This window comes from Elgaria multicarinata, chromosome 7 (genome assembly GCF_023053635.1).
Source record: "Elgaria multicarinata webbii isolate HBS135686 ecotype San Diego chromosome 7, rElgMul1.1.pri, whole genome shotgun sequence".
Lineage (NCBI taxonomy): Eukaryota > Metazoa > Chordata > Lepidosauria > Squamata > Anguidae > Elgaria > Elgaria multicarinata.
The window spans coordinates 103,733,695-103,754,576 of NC_086177.1; the positions used below are offsets into that span (position 1 = coordinate 103,733,695).

The window sequence follows — 20,882 nt, forward strand, 5'->3', positions numbered from 1 at the left end:
CCTAAAAGCAGATGGCAGAGCATCCTAATCAACGTCAGTGTTGTAGTAAGAGGCTCTTTACTGACCGATTTGTATTAAAACACTATCTTGGAAAGAAAAGAACCCAAGGTACACTAATCCGATAGAAGGATAAAGACAACCATGCCATCTGCTCATGCATCCCTAGCCTTTAAAAAGGCAGATTCCAGCTCAGGAGGATAAACAATTGCACGTGGCTGTTAGATAAACATGTCCGTTGGAGTTTGGACTACATCCGTTAGTCTGATTGACAACTGTCTTCATTAGAGGAGACATTTGTATGCCAATTCCAAATGAATTAGCCACATTAACAGCACAAATGTAGAAACAGGAGTGACCCTTTGGGATGTTGCCTTTTCAATTGGCAGAAATCAGGTAGCCGTTAAGCGGCTTTGTCTAGGTCAGCCTTCCTCAACCTGGGGCGCTCCAGATGTGTTGGACTACAACTCCCAGAATGCCCCAGCCTGGGGCATTCTGGGAGATGCAGTCCAACACATCTGGAGCGCCCCAGGTTGAGGAAGGCTGGTCTAGGTAGTTAGCATGCTATATTTGTATACTTCTTACCAGGAAATGCCTCCTGGAGAGATGTAAATGTAAGAAATAAAATGAAATCAGTTCAGGCCCGCATGTTCGTCACATGACTGCAGCATTGAGTGATGACTTACATGTATGGAGGAGCCATTACAGATGAAACTGTACAGGAAAAACTCTCACATCTTATGTCAACTCAAACCCAGCATTTCTCAAAACATCCAGACTGTCAGCTTTGGACATACATGTGAAAAACGCCACAGGTGGAGACGAGCAAACTTTCTCAGCAGTTTTGCACATCCCCACATTTTTCTTTTTTTTAGAAAAGTATTTTAATATAAGCTTTTTGAGCCAAAGAAAATGCTTCACAATGTGGCCAACTGTCAGATCATAAATACCAACCCCAATAATCAATAATTAAACAATTATTACCGGCTATTGGGCGGTATAGAAATGTAATTAATTAATTAATTAATTAATTAATTAAATTCAGCAGCAGGAGGCAAAAACAAGAGAGCAGGCAGAAAGCAACTGCAGAGGATCCAAAGGAGTGCCACCAAAACGCAGAGAACCCCAAAGCTCTAAAGGAAAGCATGGCCCTTACCTGGCACTGGTATGCCAGCAGAGAAGGGACAGACTGAGCTCCAGAACTTTGGTGCCACAACTGAAAAAGCCCTGCCCTCAGTACCTTTCCTCTCCAACGCCACACACAATATTTCATATATACACCTCTGGGCAAACAGAGATTAACAATCAAGCAATAGTACTGGTGGTAACTAACAAGATAAATTGACAGAACCGTCTAATGCTATATTTTAGGAAGGGGTGAGGAACCTCAGGCCAGGGGGCCAAATTCAGCCCTGCAGAGTTCCCCAAATGGACCTGCTTCCTCCCCCAGCACCATCCTCTTACCCCCTAACCACTGACTGGTAGGTGGTTTTCTGGCTTTGTTGCACGTATTTCCCACATTCTAAGATGCTGAAATGCCACCCTTAAGGCTTAGTTACTGGCAGTAAAGGTGTTAAGCTGCAAGGCGCTGGTGTTTTTTGCATATTGGGCCCCACCCTTTTTGCCTTTTACCCCCCCCACTTTACCTTTGGCCCCACCCACCACTGGAATGCCATCCCCAAGAGCTTCGCCAAAATTTAATTTGGCTGTCAGAGAGACAAGAAGTTCTCCACTCCTGTTCTAGGATCAAGGCTGGCAAGAAAATGATGTGTCTTAATATACATAACAAAGGCCTCCTGTTCACATATTTTATTTTATTATGGGCTACATTTTCTGAGGAATGGGCTCTTGAGGTGGTACAACTCTAAAGCAAGTGTTAATTTGGCTGTTCAAGTGAATATGGACCGTGCAGTTATCTTCCTGGAGATGCATTATTATGACCACGTTTTGTTCAGTGTTGGCAGTACTTTTAGCCATTGTAATCTGTGGTTAATGGTTTGCTGTTCTGGTTTGTTTATAGCCTGCTTTTCTATTAGAACAACCAAAGTACCTTCTAATAAAGAAAACAGGCTACTGTAAAAAAAAATTAAAACATTGCCTAAGGGAGCCTGAAACCATTTCACTGAAACCTTATTTGTTTAAAAGTGATGCAACATCCCCACAGTGATTCATGTGTGGCACAAGGCCAAAATTCCAGCAACAGTCAAAGTTGCAACATGGGAACATCAGCAATAATCATAACTTCTTTCAGTCTGTCTGATCAAAACAGGCCTGCGTTAGAAGTTATACTAACCTCAGCGTGGAGGGTGTGACAGCTAGATTCATTTTTAATTTAGGAGCATGTATGTTTTAACGGAAGCACTTTGCATATTCCACGGAGTCTATATGTTTTTCGAAGGATGCACAAAAAATTAGCAACACTTCAGTGCAACGTCAATGCAGGGGATTTCCGGTACTTCTGATCCACAAGTAAAACACACCTGCAAAAGTGCTGCTTTGAAAGTTACAGCATTTTACACCTGCAGTTTTGCTCTAAACGAGCAGCAATCCACTCACCCCACAACCAAAGCAGGTCCTACATTTCAAAAGCATTCTATGTAATAACCATTTTCTCTATTTATGTACACAATGCAAGTGTTATCAGAACTTAGGTTTCGTTGTCACCGAATCTGATCTGTATCACATGATTGAATGTTCCCCCACAAGCGAGAAAAAAAAGCTAACCAGAAAGAAACAACGTTGTCACCCTAGAACCTTTTCCTCCCAATGTGCTAGTTTTTTGTTTTGCTTTTAATGCGGGAGGCATTCTTTCGTATGGGAGGTCAATCAGCCACACACAGGTTGACAACTTCAATTACACCAAGGCCTAAGTAGCTTGGTTTTGGCAGGTGAGCACGTCTGACTAGCATGGCATGAGCACACACTGTCCTCCCAGAAGCTATATATGGCAAGTTTAATGCTCTTAATATGCTCAGGGCACAGCACACAACAGACATTAGGTACTCATTTGTGTCTGTTTGGTACCAGATATAAAACTTCAGAAACATCATGTGATGCCACCCCTCCCTTATATTGAAGTGTCCCCTCCTCCACCTCCTTTACACTGTCACCACATGGACACTTCAGTCTGGCAATTTCAAAGAAGAGAATGCACTCATCTTGGCAGAGTGAAACTAAGGCTTTGTAGTAAACCCAAATAGCAAGGTGTTAAGAAGAGTTCAGCTAATGGGCATTAGTGCCACAGTGCTCAACTCTTCTAGGCCACCTTTGATTTTGTAGCAGGAAGGTCTGGCCTCTGAAAAATAGGCACACAAGGGAATTCTTGAAATCACGGCAACAAAATAAAGAGCTGGAAAGCTCTTCCTACATCCAGTAAGGTTTTTTATCTATTCAGTCAATTAGAAAGCTAGAAGTGATGTAATTTCGTTGGACAGTTGTGACACCCTGATTTAATACAAGCTCTGTTTTAATGGCCATGGTGTCCTGCTACTACTATGGACCTTATTGTTACAAAATCGATCTCAAAACTATGTCTACCCACATTTATTATTTGTATTCATAATATAGATTGTGAGCATTTGATTGAGCTGGGAGCAGGATTTGAACTTCCACTTGCCAATGCCTACAGCTGGAGTCTTAAACGTTGGGCTAAGATCTGAAGTTGTGGAAGTCCAAGATGGAGGCAGCTGCACTTATCCTTGCAACCCATTGGCTGTTCTCTAGAGGGCAACAGCATAGGTGAAGAAACGGGTTGGGTGATGTCAACAGTCAAGACATCACTACCTGTTGACTGGTGCTCTACCTAAGCAGGTTACACAAGTGTAGTCTGGATGCAATATAATATGAAGTACTGCACAGTTGCTATGGTCCATGGCAGGGGTGGGGAACATGTGGCCTTCTCCAGATGTTGCTGGACTGCGACTCTCATAATCTTCACCTTTGGCTAGTCTGGTTAGGGCTGATGGGATTTGAAGTCCAACAACATCTGGAGGGTCACACGTTCCCCCATCCCTCGTCTATGGAGTGGCTGTTGTAATTCTTGCATTATCGCTGCTGTGGTTCTGCTAGCTAAGCAGATAATGCAGCTTGGTTTGTGCTGAGCAAAGCAGCAGCACGCCAGCAACCACTTTGTCAGAACTACAGGGTTGGGCTACTCATTTCTAGTTGTGTTTTCAACAGACTTCTGTAGGATTTTCAATCATACTTGGTCTGCGGTTTGATTAATCTCTGAAGTATAACTACATCAAACCCAAAGAGAAAGATAATCTTTTGGGCAATGCTCAAGGGGAAATCTCAAGTCAACAAGTTTATTTCAAGTGACAGAATAACTCAGCTTCTGTCCCAGACTGTGTGCTGGGGCATAATAGTATGTTGTAAGATAGAACTTAAATCATTGGCTCCTGTGAGCTGTAAGCAACCACCCAGAGAGGAGTTGTCTGTTACATCTCTGGATGATTCCCTGAAATGGGCTTTCTTCTTAATCAAGAGGCACTTCCAAATCAGTAATGTACAGACAGGTATGTACATTATGTAAGGTATGACTTACCTGAGGCTAATCTAACTTTTGCCAAACAAAAATAAAAGAAAAAAAGGAAGGGGGCAACTAAAATGATCAAGGGGCAGGAGCATCTCCCCTGTGCAGGAAGGTTATAACATTATTATTATTATTATTATTATTATTATTATTTATTTATTTATATAGCACCATCAGTGTACATGGTGCTGTACAGAGTAAAACAGTAAATAGCAAGGCCCTGCCGCATAGGCTTACAATCTAATAAAATCATAGTAAAACAATAAGGAGGGGAAGAGAATGCCAACAGGCACAGGGTAGGGTAAGCAGGCACAGGGTAGGGTAAAACTATCAGTATAAAGTCCGCACAGCATCAAGTTTTAAAAGCTTTAGGAAAAAGAAAAGTTTTTAGTTGAGCTTTAAAAGCTGCGATTGAACTTGTAGTTCTCAAATGTTCTGGAAGAGCGTTCTAGGCATAAGGGGCAGCAGAAGAAAATGGACGGAGATGAGCAAGGGAAGTAGAGGCCCTTGGGCAGGCGAGAAACATGGCATCAGAGGAGCGAAGAGCACGAGTGGGGCAATAGTGTGAGATGAGAGAGGAGAGATAGGAAGGAGCTAGACCGTGAAAAGCTTTGAAGGTTAACAGGAGAAGTTTATATTGGATTCTGAAGTGAATTGGAAGCCAATGAGACAGCTGGGATTGTTTAGCTTGGACTAAAAAAGGTTTGGGGAGACATGATAGAAGGGTACAAAATTATGCATGGTGTGGAGAATATGGATAGGAAGGTATTTGTCTCCCTCTCTCATAATACTAGAATCTAACGGCATCCCATGAAGCTGATTGATGGGAGATTCAGGACAGAAAAAAAAAGAAGAAATAACTCTTCACAAAGCGCATAGTTAAATTATGGAACTCACTACCACAAGATGTAGTGATGGCCACCAATTTGGATGGCTTGAAAAGGGAGCTGGATAAATTCCTGGAGGTGAAGGCTAACAGGGGTTACTAGTCCTGATGGCTATGTGCTACCTCCAGTATCAGAGTCAGTAAGCCTATATACACCAGTTGCTGGGGAACATGGGTGGGAGGGTGCTGTTGCTCCTGTGTCCTGCATGCAGGTCCCTGGTCGATAGCTGGTTGGCCACTGTATGAACAGAGTGCTGGACTATATGGGCCCTTAGTCTGATCCAGCAAGGCTCTTCTGTGCACCAAAAGTAAACTTTTTTAGATCTTAATTCAGGAAAATGCCTATTACCGGAGGTTTGGAAAATACAGACTTAGAGAAACATGTATAAGTCAGTCTACAATTCAAGCAGCCAGTTTCTCAAGCCACTAATCTTCACTATTCATAGGTTTTTAGAAGCCAATATGAGAGCCGTGAGGTGATTATACAATGGACCACAACAAATTGAAGAATTGCTGGTGTATCTGCAGCAATTTTCCCATTCACACTGCTATAATCACATTTTCCTTGATGTGTTTCTACAAAGATTTATGAAGATTTCTTAATATAATTACAGAATGTTTTTAGTTCTGTGAAGCACAGGACAGATCAGCCTTACTGAACCTGGTGTCCTCCAGGTCTTTTGGACTATAACTCCCATTTTCTCCAGCCAGCATGATCAGTGGTCACAAATGCTGGGAGTTGTAGTCCAAAACAACTGGAGGGCACCAGGCTGGCACAAATAGTTAAGAATCTACAATATGATTAGTTGTGTTCCAACATTTTAGAGTTCTGAAATTGTAAACACGCTTACCTGAACATCAAAGTCAGGCAGGAGCTGGGTGATGCCCTAGAAAAAGAATGCATAATAATTACAGCACATTGAGGGGAAAGTATGTAGAAGGTTTCACTTAAATTCTAAAACACAAAAGCTGTAGAGAGTTGTTTCATATTGGCTTAAGAGCTCAGAAGTTTTACTTTAGAATTAAGCTTTGTGAAACACGGACTCCAAAATATAGTTGGATGCAGGCTTAGGCAGACTTAAAGAGTAAAACCGCTGAAGTTAATAATGACCACTTTAAATCCCATTTATATCAAAGAGTCTGACTAATTCTGGATCCAACCCAAATATTTACAGTATGAAGGTGGGGGTAAAGAAGTGTGTACATGCAAGTGCAAGAGATCACACCCACGTACGCCATAGAAGTTAACTGGGTATTCCAATCAGCATGACATGACGGCTATGCAGAACACCCAAGGCCCTGTCATCACCACCTGTGTCATTCTTACACCAAAGCAGAAGCCATGGAGGATTATAGAGGCAACAATATAATGCAGTCTAAGTGCTTAATGAGTTATTTCGAGCAGCATGACAGCTGAAGTAAATACTTCCCCCATCTACTATCCCCTACCCAAGAACATAATTTTGCACTGTCCTCCTGCCCCCCCCCCACGTCCTTCCCCTCCTCCCACCCCCAATCACTACTTCCCAAGCAAGCCAGCGTGGTTCATTTGTCTGCTGACAAGACAGACAAGTCATGAGAAGCAATTCTAGATAGCTCACATTTATTTATACTTGGCCCTTCAGTGCTTCTACTCCTACTACTCCAGCCTTCCCCCACCTGTTTTCCCTTCAGATGTATTGAACTTCAATTCCTATCAGCCCCAGCCAGCAATGATCGGGAATGGTGGGAGTTGTAGTACAAAACAACAGGCCTACAACCAGAGGGCATCAGATTGGAGAAAGCTGTACTACTCCCAGGGTAGCTTAAGAACAAAAATTAAAACAATCAGCAAAGAAAACAATATAAAAATACTAAAAGTAGTCAGGCAGAATAAAGCAGCAGTGCTAAAACTGAACTTACATGATAAAAGGTCTGGGTAAATAAGAAATTCTCCACCTGGTGCAGAAGTGTTCAGCGATGTGAACTTCCCTGGGAGAGTACCTCAGAGATAGGGCCCCATATCTAAAAAGGCCCTTACTCCAGGGGCTACCCACCTAAACTCTGAAGGCAGAAGCACCTGGAGGAAAGCTCCTGTGAGCACCGGTGATCCTTCAGCCGTTCAAGCTTACCTCTTCTCTGTCCACTAACGGTTTCACCTCCGTAATATGCGAGTCTTGGCCTTCCCCTGACATTGTCAGTAGCTGGTACCTAAAAAAGCCAAGGACATTCGTTTTGATTGCTTCCGATATTTTCCAGACACAAAATGAAGTTTCTGCAATTTTAATCTTATTATATTCATTAAAGTGAGAGATGTAAAGCTGTATAAACCACCATGGAGATAAAACACAACGTGCGGCACATGGACTAGGTAATGCAATGAAAAGTTGCATGGAACAGAATAAGCTCAATTCCAGCATTTCCCATTAGGAATGTTTGACTTCCAAAGCTGATTAGTAATTCTCTTGACACTCGCAGCAACGTTTTGACTCTGAGAAGAGTTCAGACCCACAACAGTGGCCTCTGCTATTTGAAGTAAGGGTTTGCAACAAATGCAGCTCAATTTGCGTAGTTAGATTGACACTACAGGAGGGGAAATGTTAATAACCAGGACAGTCAGCATTAAACAGGTAGCATCACTCCTATTCATCTTCCATAACCAGGCATACAGGCATGATTGTCAGACACCGCAGGGGCCAAACTTGTCACTAGCTAATCCCAGGTAGCAAAGTTAAAACAGGTGATCTGCGACTAGGCCATGTATCCGGCAGTGTCTGAAAAGTGCATTATTATTATTATTATTATTATTATTATTATTATTATTTATTTATTTATTTATATAGCACCATCAATGTACATGGTGCTGTACAGAGTAAAACAGTAAATAGCAAGACTCTGCCACATAGGCTTACAATCTAATAAAATCCTAGTAAAACAATAAGGAGGGGAAGAGAATGCAAACAGGTACAGGGTAGGGTAAGCAGGCACAGGGTAGGGTAAAACTAACAGTATAAAGTCCGCACAACATCAAGTTTTAAAAGCTTTAGGAAAAAGAGAAGTTTTTAGTTGAGCTTTAAAAGCTGCGATTGAACTTGTAGTTCTCAAATGTTCTGGAAGAGCGTTCCAGGCGTAAGGGGCAGCAGAAGAAAATGGACGAAGCCGAGCAAGGGAAGTAGAGACCCTTGGGCAGGCGAGAAACATGGCATCAGAGGAGCGAAGAGCATGAGCGGGGCAATAGTGTGAGATGAGAGAGGAGAGATAGGAAGGAGCTAGACCGTGAAAAGCTTTGAAGGTGAACAGCATCTTATCTAGCAGTGCTGGATATTGCTTCTGCACATCCTCCACCAATTCACTGATTGAGATTGGTAGAGATCAATTTAATCTCCTAGCTCAGGTTTTCCCGACTGTGGGTCCCCGATGTCAATGGACTGTCCCATCATCCTGACCACTGGCAATACTGGGGTGATGGGGGCGTTGGTTTAATTTGTTTTTAGCTGTGTATATTTACTGTTTTATACTGTATGCTTTTATCTGTACGCCGCCCTGAGATCTAAATGATATAGGGTGGGATACAAATGTTTTAAATAAATAAATAAATACCCCACCATCATTTGGGGGTGTGACTAGTACACATTGCGTGAAATCCTTTTCAGATGCTACCTTCTCTCCTGTTATTCAGAAAAGCCTTCCTCAACCTGATGCCCTCCAGATGTTTTGGATTCCAAATACCCCATCAGCTTGGCCAGTCATGAGAGTTGCCGTTCAAAACATCTGGAGGGTGCAAGGTTGAGGAACGCCGATTTAGAATATGCCAAGACCTCCTCTTAAATGGCTATGTCCATCACAAATGACCATGTTATTATGAGATGTCTGCAATTATATTACCAGCATTTGTGTAGACATGTCCCTAGTTAGCAAATTAGTGTGTGTGTATGTTTTATCTAGAGACAAAGATTACAGAGTTTGATATTTGGGGACCCAGGGATATACCTAAACTACAAAGCACACAGTTATAACCTCTTCAACCTAGTTTGCTTGAATTAATAGAAGCTAGGTTAGGACAAAGTATGAGAACATTATGGCTGATTAGTTTTCCCCATAGTACACTGAAGGGAACATACCAGTCTGTTCGTTTCAAGTAACTGCGTAAAACTAATGAAGGGAACTACAGGAGAGGAAGCTGAAGAATGGGTTCCTGCCATGTTCCAGCAGGGGGTGGCTTACAGAACAAGCCTGCAGCCTGTGCGACCCATAATGAAGTTTGCACATACTTTGGGTCAGCTGCATTAAACAGAAAAGCAATCCTTCAACAGCACCGCAATATAATTAAAAGCTGAAACATTAAGTGCTGAAAAGGGTTTTGTCAATCAAGCTTTTTATAGGGCTTCTGGATACTTTAAAAAAAAAAGGGGGGGGGAATGAGGTATTTCCATGCTATTAACCTGTAACATTATCCAAGCTGAGTTAATCTATAGAAGAAAAATAGATTATCTAGAATGTGAGGTTGCCTTGTATTAGACCAGCCTTCCTCAACCTGGGGCGCTCCAGATGTGTTGGAGTGCATCTCCCAGAATGCCCCAGCCAGCTGGCTGGGGCATTCTGGGAGTTGTAGTCCAACACATCTGGAGCGCCCCAGGTTGAGGAAGGCTGTATTAGAGGGATGCACTGTAAAAGAGAGGGAATGGCAAAAGCAGAGCTAGCACCGGACATGTGGACCATAATGAGAAAGGCGGAGGTCTACAGAACACCGATGGCTGCCTAGAAACTTTCTGCCTCTAGAGGGAGTTAAGAGCACATGGACGGACTCCTCTGAGTTCTTCTCTGGCTCCTTCAAAGCAGTTAAGGACATGAGTTCCTTATGGACAGCCTCCTACATTATAATTTTAAGTCATGTGAATGCTTCTCATCTCCATCTCATGACAAAATATGGGGAGCGTTTCTATAAGATTAGACACAAACGGACTTGTAGACAATGGCGTAAACAATGTCTTTATAGATGAGTTGGAGACTCAACAAGAGTCCTGCCCCAAACCCCCGAGAACCCCTCCCCGTCAATGTAGAGTAGGAGGGAATCTACACTGCGGACTGAAGGCGCTTGCGTGCGCCTCCAGTCCTCCCCGAAAACGATTGTGTAGATCCTGTTTGGAAGAGGCGGAGGAAGAGGCGGCTGGGGAATCCGGCCGTGTCCTTGCTGCCGCCCACCTCCCGCCGGCGAAAGAGCCACGCGGGTCGGAGAGCTTCTTCCGCTCTCCACCCCGCCTTCTTCAGCCGAGTGGCTCTTTCGCCGGCAGCAGGAGGCTGGCGGGGAGGTGGGCGGCGGTGGCAAGGACGCGGCCAGATTCCCCACCTGCCTCCTCCTCCACCTCTTCCAAACGGGATCTACACAATCATTTTCGGGCCGGACTGGAGGCGCACACAAGCGCCTTCAGTATGCAGTGTAGATCCCCTCTAGATCACATTGAGGTAGATACATATCTAGCTCAATATGATCTACTCTACATCTAGCTCAATATGATCTACTCTACGTTCTCGGGGGTTTGGGGCAGGACTCTTTCCTAGCCCTACCTAGTGTCTCTAGGAATTGAACCTGGAACATTTTGCATGGGCTCTACCATGAAGCCACAGCCCTTTCTCTATACAGCATGCATCTCCTGTTCTTGCCTACTTCTCTCCCCCCACCCGACCCCAATATAAGGCCCAATTTACACATGCAGTACTTAGAAGTAGAGCTTCATGCAAGTTATTCATGCAGTAGGTCAACCTGTCCCAACCTACTATCCTCCAGATGGTTTGGACTTCGAATCAGAGGCCAAAACATCTGGAGAGAAACAGGTTTGGGGAGGACATTTATATTAAGCAGATTTCTATGCTGTTCTCACCAATCCAAAACTTGAGTTTAACAGGAAACGGCTCATAGGTATTGGCAATGCCCATTCTTTATACCAGAGAATTGTCAGCTGAATTTCCAGTAAAAGGATATGAGGCAGCAAGACTAGACCCTCTGCCTGAGATCTCAAGAGAGCCACTACCAGTCATAGTAGGTAATGACATGATTTAGTATTTTAGGCAGGTTCAACAGTCCTTATGCACGGTAGTACAACAGCAAAGAGTCACCAAATCACCTGAAAAGTTACTTCACAAATAACTTTCCATTTCAGTGGGTGAATTGTGCCTAGCTCCCCATGTTGTGAGAAGGCTACGAATTTTCAAACAAAGCTGAACTTCCTGACTGTTAGAGCAGTACGACAATGGAACCAGTGACCTAGAGAGGTGGTGGGCTCTCCCATACTAGAGGCCTTCAAGAGGCAGCTGGACAAGCATCTGTCAGGGATGCTTTAGGGTGGATTCCTGCATTGAGCAGGGGGTTGGACTCAATGGCCTTGTAGGCCCCTTCCAACTCTGCTATTCTATGATTCTATGAATTAATGCAAAGTGTGGCTCCCTTGAGCATAGTGATCAGGAAATGCAGCTGCATGGAACCAACGAAGTAGCGTTGCTTGGAAGGCTCAAGGTATGTATTGCTTAACTGGTTGGAGATCATACTAGGTTGAGTTTGAAAACTCTGGCCCTAAAACAAGATCCCTGCCCATTAAGATGTGTCAACATCTACAAACCAGTAGATTGTTCTGCCACATCTAATGGATGTCACTATGAGAAGTTGATTGCTTTCCTATCCTCTGTGCAAGGTATTTTTTTCTCATAGTACTGCCACTTCGGTTAGTTTAATTGCATGACCGTACTAATGGTTGTATATATATATATAATTTTAGAACTGTTCCTATGTTCAAAAGGTCAAAATACAAAGCTTGCTTTATAGCCAAGGCTATTCATTCTGGCAAATCTACTGCTGAATGCTGAACAACGTTCTCGCCTGCTCCCTTCCCTGCCTTTTGCCAACTCAGAGGTCACCAGGTCTTGTAACAGAATAGCCTGCTTACGTAGTCCTCATAGGTTCCCATCAACTTCAGACTCATTAAATGCAATTCCTGCCAATTTAGTTACGGATTAAAGCTCAATACTGTCACACTTGTTAGAAATAATGGCCCTTAATTGAGCTGCACATTCTTTTCAAACGGATCACACAAATTTGTCAAACTGGGAAGGAGAAAGATAAGGCCACAGTGAGCCCCCAAATACATGACCATGTGACAGTCACCCGGTTCAGACAACACGCTAAACCATGATGGTTAAGCATTTTGAGCCAAACATTATGACTTAGGGCGTTGCTAGACGTACCGGGTGTTCCGTCGTTGAGGAGCGGTGAAAGCGGCTTTTCCCGTTCAGCCGTGACGCCTCATCATCCACACCTGCCTTCGATTTGTGGCGGAAGTTTGCGCCGGTTGTGCTGCTGCCGCCGCGAGAACGGTTGCGCAGCCACACCGGCCTGATTGCCGCGGCTTTTTTTTTCGCTCGCTGCACGGTTTGCGCACGTCCGAAAGACCGCAAACTTGCGCAGCCGTCAGCGATGCCGCCGCCGGCCCTGGCGGCGGCAGCGGCGGCAGTGCCAGTGCCAGCCGAAGTGCTGCTGGTGCTGTTGAGGGTCAACATTGATGCGCTCACTTCCTGATGGGGGTCGTGGCGGGTGTCATATGACCCGAGGTCAATCGTCTGCATGGCCACTCTGTGCCTACATCTCCCATCATGCCTCTGAGGTGTCGGCGGCGATGATCGCCTCTGTGCCCTGTGCCCCATCCCAAGGAGCCAACCCACATCTGGCCGTAGCCATGGCAGCAGCCCACAAACAGCTCTGCCCTCTGCCAGCCTGGTACCCACACTAACAGGCAGCGTACAGCACCGCCATTATGCGGCCACGGTAGCTGCCCACCGCAAGGAGTCACCAGCCACTTTTCCGGTCCTCCGTTCCTGCGCAAACTGTCACTGGGGAAATAAAAAAAAAAAGCCGCTCCGCCGCGCTGCCCCAGCTGCCGGACTGCGCGCAAATGGCGGAGGCGGCTTGACCGAAGCCGCTGACCACTCCCCCTTAGCACGCCTTTTCCTGCCCAGTGCGGACCGCAGTGACCTCACATCCTCCCACACGTACTCCGAATTACCGCGGGACAGCAGGAAAAGGCGTCCTAAAACTCACTTTTTTAAAGTCGGGAGAAAGAGGCTTCACCGCGGGATAACGGCGGATCCTCGTGAACGTCATCTGGAAGCCTCGACGTGACTGCGGAAGGTAACGCGCGCTAGAGCCTCGTCTAGTAACGCCCTTAGTGTGTTGTGTAAACCATGACTTAGTGTGTCGTGTGAACCATTCCTAACCAAGGTGGCTACATGACCACGGATTAAACATGCTCAATAACCACTTGCTCCAAAAGGGTATTACCCTAACCATGGCTTAGCGTGTTGTGACGACACCCTTTTGGTGTTACAAAGTCATACTGTACCAGCCTTCCCTAATATGGTGCCCTACAGATGTATGAGATTGCAATGCCCATCAGCCCCAAACAGCATGGTCAATGATAAGGAATTATAGGACAACACACTGGAGAAGCCAGTACTATACCATTGGTGTAGTTTACCATTTTCCTCATGGGTACATCTCTGCACTAGGTCATATGGATGGGGACCCCAAGCTGATAGATGTCCACATCTATAGAGTGTCCCATCCCTCACTGCCTTATTGCATGGAGCACAAAGACAAAGAGGGGAAGCTGTGTTTGTACATGCATATCTTAAGTCTTCTACAGCCTCTAGTATCACAATCATGGTACACTTTCATTTACAAAACCCTCTCAAAGTTTCTTGCTCTTAAGTTTAGACACAAAAGATCCTATACAGTTTTCTTGTCAACTAAACTCCTGATCACCAACGAATATGTTACAATTAAAACCTAGACGGTCAAAGGTGTAATTTTGCCATTCAGTTTTTTCTTCTAAATATAGGTTTTGCTGTTTCATTATAACCAAGCTGTAAGCGCCAATTGTGAAGTCATTTTTACCCCTTTATTATGAAGCTGGGTAACTCAACTGAAGTGGTCTTATTAGCGGAGTTCATTTTGCAATTAAACACGACTTAATGTCAGTTTTACTTAGCTGAAAGTGACCCATTAGGAATCAAGAGGCAACCTTTTGAAGTTATTTGTGTCTGATTATGCAAGTGATCTCCAAAATGCTGTTTGTTGCACTGTTGGTACAAGGTATATGAAGAGGAATTAGGACCCATAATCTCACAAGCCAAGCCCACTTCTTGATTAATAGCCACTTCAACCTTCTTTCTGGAAGGAATCTAATGTTTTGGAAAAGGCTTTTGGCACATGGCTCTTCATATCCTAGCAGCTATAAGGGATAATAAGCAATCCATGTGCAGTCTACTTATTTCATTTATTACATTTCTAGACCGCCCAATAGCCGTAGCGCTGAGCGGTTCACAAAAATTAAGTATAGCATTTATTCTAGCCTCTCAACTGTATCTTCATTACAGCCACAATCTACAAATTTGATAGAGGCAGCCACCTGTATCAAACTGTTCTAGCCCAAAACCAACCAATTTGAACCTCCTGATTCAAATTCACTATTCCTATCTTAGCAGTCCAGTTTCAAAGTCCACCTATAACACCCTCCTTCCAGATAAGATCCGAGGGAGGGAGGGAGGACAGTGTATATGGATACATAACTTTACTGTTGACATTTCCTAGCAAAGTCACCTGATCGGCTCAAAGTAGATGAAATGTAATTTTCATTCTATGCCTGCAACAGAAGCTGTAAACCAATGCAGGCATTAAAAAAACAAGCCATTGACAAAATAGGTAAAAACAGGCTCATCCTTAACTGCACACTATTTACGCATTGAAATGGAATATGCAACACCGCCACACAATTTGTTACACACACACAGTCATTTAACATGTGCCTAAGTTGCTCTTGAAGGTATTCTTTTAAAAGAACTTTAAGAGAAGTCATTTTCTTCAATCCATCTCAGAGATGAATTTAGTGGACCTGAACTCTGTGAAGTCAAGCACTTTCCATTTAAAGAATTTAACATTCTTTGAATTCCAGACACTACCAAGAGAGCTAGGTTTTTTTTTAATGGCATTTTATATAAAACATTCAAATTTGAAGTTTCCTTACTTTTAAGGATTCACAGGGCGATATTGAGAAGTCTTGAATCAGACCTGAAACTGCTATCCATTTCCACTGGTAAAGATCAGTGAAACCATTAAACCAACCAGTAAAAAAAACTTAAACGGCATTGATCACTGTTCTACCAGGGGGCCTGAAGAAGTTAAAAATGGGAATCCAAGTGCAGCCAGGTGGGAAATTGCCCACTTCTGGAAAAGCAACAGATCTTTTGACCATCAATGCTGGTTTGATAAGATTTGGAAACTAGCTTTAAATGGTAAGTTGACTCAACATAGCAGGTTAGCAAGAGGGGAAATAACGTCAGACACATTTTTGGAAAACTGGTTGGACTTTTTCTCATTTAATAATATGAATCCTGGCAAACCTAGACCTCAAATGACTCAGGAATCCTTTTGGTCAGAGGTTCTAACTTAACCTGCATCTTTTTCTGTACCAGAAAGTATAGATTTGTTTAAGATTTCTATATTTACTAAGTGCTTATTGAAGGTATGAACACCCATGGTTTTTTTATAGTGGTGCTGTGGGAACATTTGTATTGTTGAGTGTTTTCTTTTACTCTCTGTGTTTATTGTATTTGTCCTTACTTGAAAATCAATAAAAACAGTATTAAAAATAATAATGGGAATGGAAGAACCCCAACACCAGTCCAATCCTATCCCTACTTTATGTGGAAGATAAGCCCCACTGAATTCAATGAACCTTATTCCCAAGGATATACTTTATAGGAATAGAGGTGGATAGTTGGCTTTGTTCCATTACCTTCACTTAATTTTCTGATGGTAATTTCTTTGTTAAGAACATTAACCTTTAACTAAACATTCTAATAATTACATATTAGAAGTTCCTTTGGAAGCATATATACACAATGGTCATCCTGAGCACCAATCAAGTCAGCAATTTTTTGAAATTCATCTTTATGCAAATTATATGGGTACTACTGATATCTCATACACCTTTCTGAAATACGTATGTAGTTCTTGAATTCTTATACATCTATGGTTATCTGGATGATTCATTAGGTTTTTGTACTGGTTTTCTCCACCAAAACAAAACTTTTAAGATGTGAACAGCCATCTTCGTGAACAGACTGGTTTAGCTAAAAAGTGTATGTGGTCATTGAGACCAGTACCGTAAGAGTCATAACTATTATATTGACATGCTTCTGGTCAGGGAAGTATCCTCCAGCAGCAAATCTTTTCAGCTCACTGGCCAGAAACATTTTCTCCCTTTAATTTCTTTTGCTTTGTAAAACCCAGCCTAAGAGATCCTCTAACATGAAAACTCACATACCAGATTGCTATCTTTAGTCGGTCTGAACAAAATACTTTTATAGACCTTAAGAATTTGGAACTTCGTTGCTGCCCTTCTAACCCACCCTTTCTGTGTCCACTTATTGTCCAGCTATGTTCTTTGGGACTTTGTTACACGGAACATCTTGTTTCATTTTACTGTGTGTTAACTCAGTTTGCCTTTGCTGTCTAAAATGTTGTGAGCTGTCCTTCAAGGCTCATTGCAAAAATGTCTGATTTCTTTATGTGTCTTTCATCTTGCTAGCAAGACATCAATCGTCGCACAATGCTTAACACTTAAGACAGATTGTTTTTAAAAAATATTTTGAGTGTTTTATTAGGAGTCCGGAGGAGATTCGTCAGCTTAAAGCTCTCTCAGAGTTTGACAGCTGTAAAGACTAGTCTCTTCCGGCAGGCCTACCCAGATGAATTTTAAACCTAAGAATTTTTAAGCTGCTGTGATAGTTATTTTAATATTGTATTGGTTTTATATGCTCTTTTAACTAATTTTATGTATTATATTGCGTTTGGTGTTGTTCCCACCTCGATCCAGAGGGAGAGGCAGGTAATAATAATAATAATAATAATAATAATAATAATAATAATAATAGACTTAAGGAAGGAACTTGTACAGAAGAGGGGTGGTTTTTTTGTGGTTTTTAGGAGGGAGGGGGAAGTAGAATATGGTTTGAAAATGGGATTGGATTCAAACATAGTCATTCATAGAGCAAACCCTTTAAATCAATGAGACTTATTAGGTATAAGTAAGTTTTTGCATTGATTTCAATGGGTCTGCTCTAAGCACAACTTTCTAAGCAGTAGATTTGCTATTTCTAGGTCCTACCTTGCATTTTTATTACATTTACTTGTTAAGAAACACAAAACCAATAACACAACAGGCATCCATAAAGTCTGGAAACAAGTTTTACACAGTTAAAAACAAAGTAAAACTGTGGAATAACATATGATAGCTAAATCCAAAGCCTCGCTAACTAGATGAATTTTCAAAATAAATATATGCACACCATTTTGGCCAACAATCATGTTTCTTTGTCCATTTCCCCATCAAATCACATCTGTTCCTCTATACATTTCTGTCTCATCTAAGACATGTGTCAACCATTCCATCATTATAAGCTAATCACCTGCCCTCCAATATCTAGCCAGAACATTTTGCTGTAACCAACAGTTAGTTAGTTCAGCAACAATTTTGACTTACAAGACTTAATATCCTTAAAATATCCAAAAACTAAATTGCTTTCGCTAAGTTTGGCTTTGCTTTGTAAAATATCCCTTCAGGGATCACTGCAAAAACATCTGAGATCAGAAAGTGAGAATTCCCAGTTGTGGGGCGGGGGGGGGGAGGAGCAGCATTTAAAGGAATCTCCACTGTTAACTTCAATCTGAGATCAGAGGTAACAGTAGGGATGTGGGTGGTGGAGGACTCAGCAGGCACTGAGAAGAGTGGCTCTTTCCAGCACCAGCTCTGTCTTTCTTAGAGCACATGTCACCCCATGCGCCTACCAGGTACAAGATACAGAAATTGGGTTTACATGAAATGCTAACTCACTGTGGGTCGCACTTGGGAGCGACCCATATAGGGTTAGCATGTTCTGTGGGGGTACATCCCTCCCCCCTCACAATTGGTAAAGTAGCCACCCTGGGTACACACCCTCTGCAGTGGCAGTAAAGGGTCCCAGCGAGTTTTAATGTATCATCTGTGTGGGGTTCCAGATATAAATCCGCCCATGCATGGAAAAATCCCAGCGACTAGTGAGACGGCGGCCTAGAGCTTCCAGAACTTTTGGCGACACTGTAGTGTGCACAGTAGAACTCTGTGGTTGTGATCCCATGGCGATGGCTGGTGCAGCAAGTGTGACCTGATTCCGGCGACACTGTAGTGTGCACAGTAGAACTCTGTGGTTGTGATCCCATGGCGATGGCTGGTGCAGCAAGTGTGACCTGATTCCTGCCATGGCGGCCACTGGGACAACATGGTCACTGCAGCAGGATGACAATGAGGGAATCACACTACGGAGATGGATGAAGGAACCATGCTGCTCTGCATGGTTCTGTGGTCATGTGAGCGGCACACAAGTCGTGGTTTTCTTATCTCTCCCTGTAGCTTAGTTTCCCTACTCACCCCCACGATTGTGTGAATAGGCCCAGAGCATTTTCTGTGATGGGCCAAAATAATACCATTCTGTGCAAGGTAGACTTGGTTCCTTCTCTTTCTGTATACAAGTACGAGAGCTAGTGTGGTGTAGTGGCGAAAGTGTCAGACTGAGAGTTGGGAGGTCCAGGTTCTCGTCCCCACTTGGCCATGGAAGTTCACTGGGTGACTTTGGGCCAGTCACAGACTCTCAGCCCAACCCACCTCACAAGGTTGTTGTTGTGATTATAAAATGGAGAGGAGGAGGAGGATGTACGCCGCCTTGGGTTCCTTGGAGGAAAAAAGGCGGGATATAAATGCAATAATAAATAAAATTAAAAAATAAGTATAAAGACCTGGAAGTTCTTTCATAAGGTATAGATTTAAGCTATTTAAAATAATTGTATTTATATTTGTTGTTTTCGGTTTTCTACTTTGTAATCGCATTTGTCAAGCCAGCTGAAAAATATTTTAAATAAATAAATTTCCAGGTATGTTGAAAAATTCAGAATTATAATACCTGCTTATTAAATATTCAGCCGATCCTGGCCACCACTGGGATCTATTTGACAACTGCTTCTGCATATTCCAGTTGGCCAAGTTAATGACATTTAGAAGTCATCTTGTATGAGAAACAACACTATGAAACAATCTAGTCTGAATGTTTACTGTCCAACTCAACCGTTTTAGAAGATTTGCATTTCCCTGTTGAAATATGAAAATCCTCTTAACAACTGTATGACATCAGGAGTTCACATTTATCTACGGCAAGCCCTTTTCTATATGAACACGTTCTAATATCCCACCCCCTCCTTGTAAACATGACCTAGATCTATGCTGCAATATTTAATATGCTTGAATATACCCAGCATGCCAAGCTCTTCCAGCTATTGAATAAGTTTATCAGCAGGTTTGGTTTTCTGAACAAAGTACATAAACATGCCAAGATTAAGGACTTTGGCCAGTCACATTCGGCTAAATGGAGGCAAGTTATGTTGGCCTTCCAAACTTTAATAAAGCTAAAGCAACAGTACAGTCAGGAAGTTTTTCCTGAAATCCAGGAAGCCAGATTCCGGCCGGACATCAGGTAAAACTTCCTGACTGTTAAAGCAGTACAACAATGGAACCAGTTACCTCAGGAGGTCGTGGGCTCTCCCACACTGGAGGCATTCAAGAGGCAGCTGGACAGGAATACTTTAAGGTGGATTCCTGCATTGAGCAGGGGGTTGGACTCGATGGCCTTGTAGACCCCTTCCAACTCTACTATTCTATGATTCAAATGTGACCATCTCTGATGATACCCACGGAACAGCTAGGCACTAAAATATACTGGCATGCCATGTTGAATGCAGGGATTTTTTTGCACATTATGGCAACCATGTTGAAAGATACACCACCTTGCAGAAATGGGGGCTGTACATAGAGCAGAATTTGTTTAAAGTGCCCACTGCCATTGCTTGCATTGCTAAAGAGGATTGCTTCAGCAGTCCAACCAGGGGCAATAGAAACTTCAAAAGAAAAATAGCCTCCATCTCTTTATATTTCATCTTTTTTTTTCTCCTTTTCTTGCCATTACAGTTTTACAGCTACTTAAGTGTGCACTGTGGTTAAGCCAGAAAGCTAGGCCGTGTTCAGAAGACACCTTAAACCATGGCTTTAACCACAACGAATAAGGCTTTTTGCTTTATTCACCGAGGTTAAGGTCATGGTTTAAGGTGTCTTCTGAACACCGCCTGGCTTTCTGGCTTAACCACTGTGGTTAAAGCCATGGTTTGAGGTGACTTCTGAACGGGCCCTTTGAAAGTGGATTGAAAACGGTACATGGAATGTGTCAAGGGCCCCAACAGTTGCGAATACTTTATAAACAGTGCAGTAGTGTACATCCTGCCCAGGATATACGTTTTCACCAGAAACCCAAGGTGCAGAATCGTACCTCAGGAAGAACTGTGGAACAGAATGCCTC

The 20,882-nt window shown here is 43.0% G+C and overlaps 1 protein-coding gene across 3 annotated transcripts in view; it reads right to left on the reverse strand.

Moving 5' to 3' along the window:
• The window catches only part of NDRG1 (N-myc downstream regulated 1), a 113,198-nt gene that overhangs the window by 32,251 nt on the left and 60,065 nt on the right, over positions 1-20,882 (reverse strand). For all 3 annotated transcript variants that reach the window (XM_063131160.1, XM_063131158.1, XM_063131159.1), the window contains exons 2-3: positions 7,529-7,607; positions 6,269-6,304 (exon numbers count right to left, since the gene is read on the reverse strand). In XM_063131160.1, coding sequence (XP_062987230.1) covers positions 6,269-6,304; positions 7,529-7,591 — 99 coding nt within the window. In that variant the 5' untranslated portion in view covers positions 7,592-7,607. The remainder of the gene's footprint in view (positions 1-6,268; positions 6,305-7,528; positions 7,608-20,882) is intronic.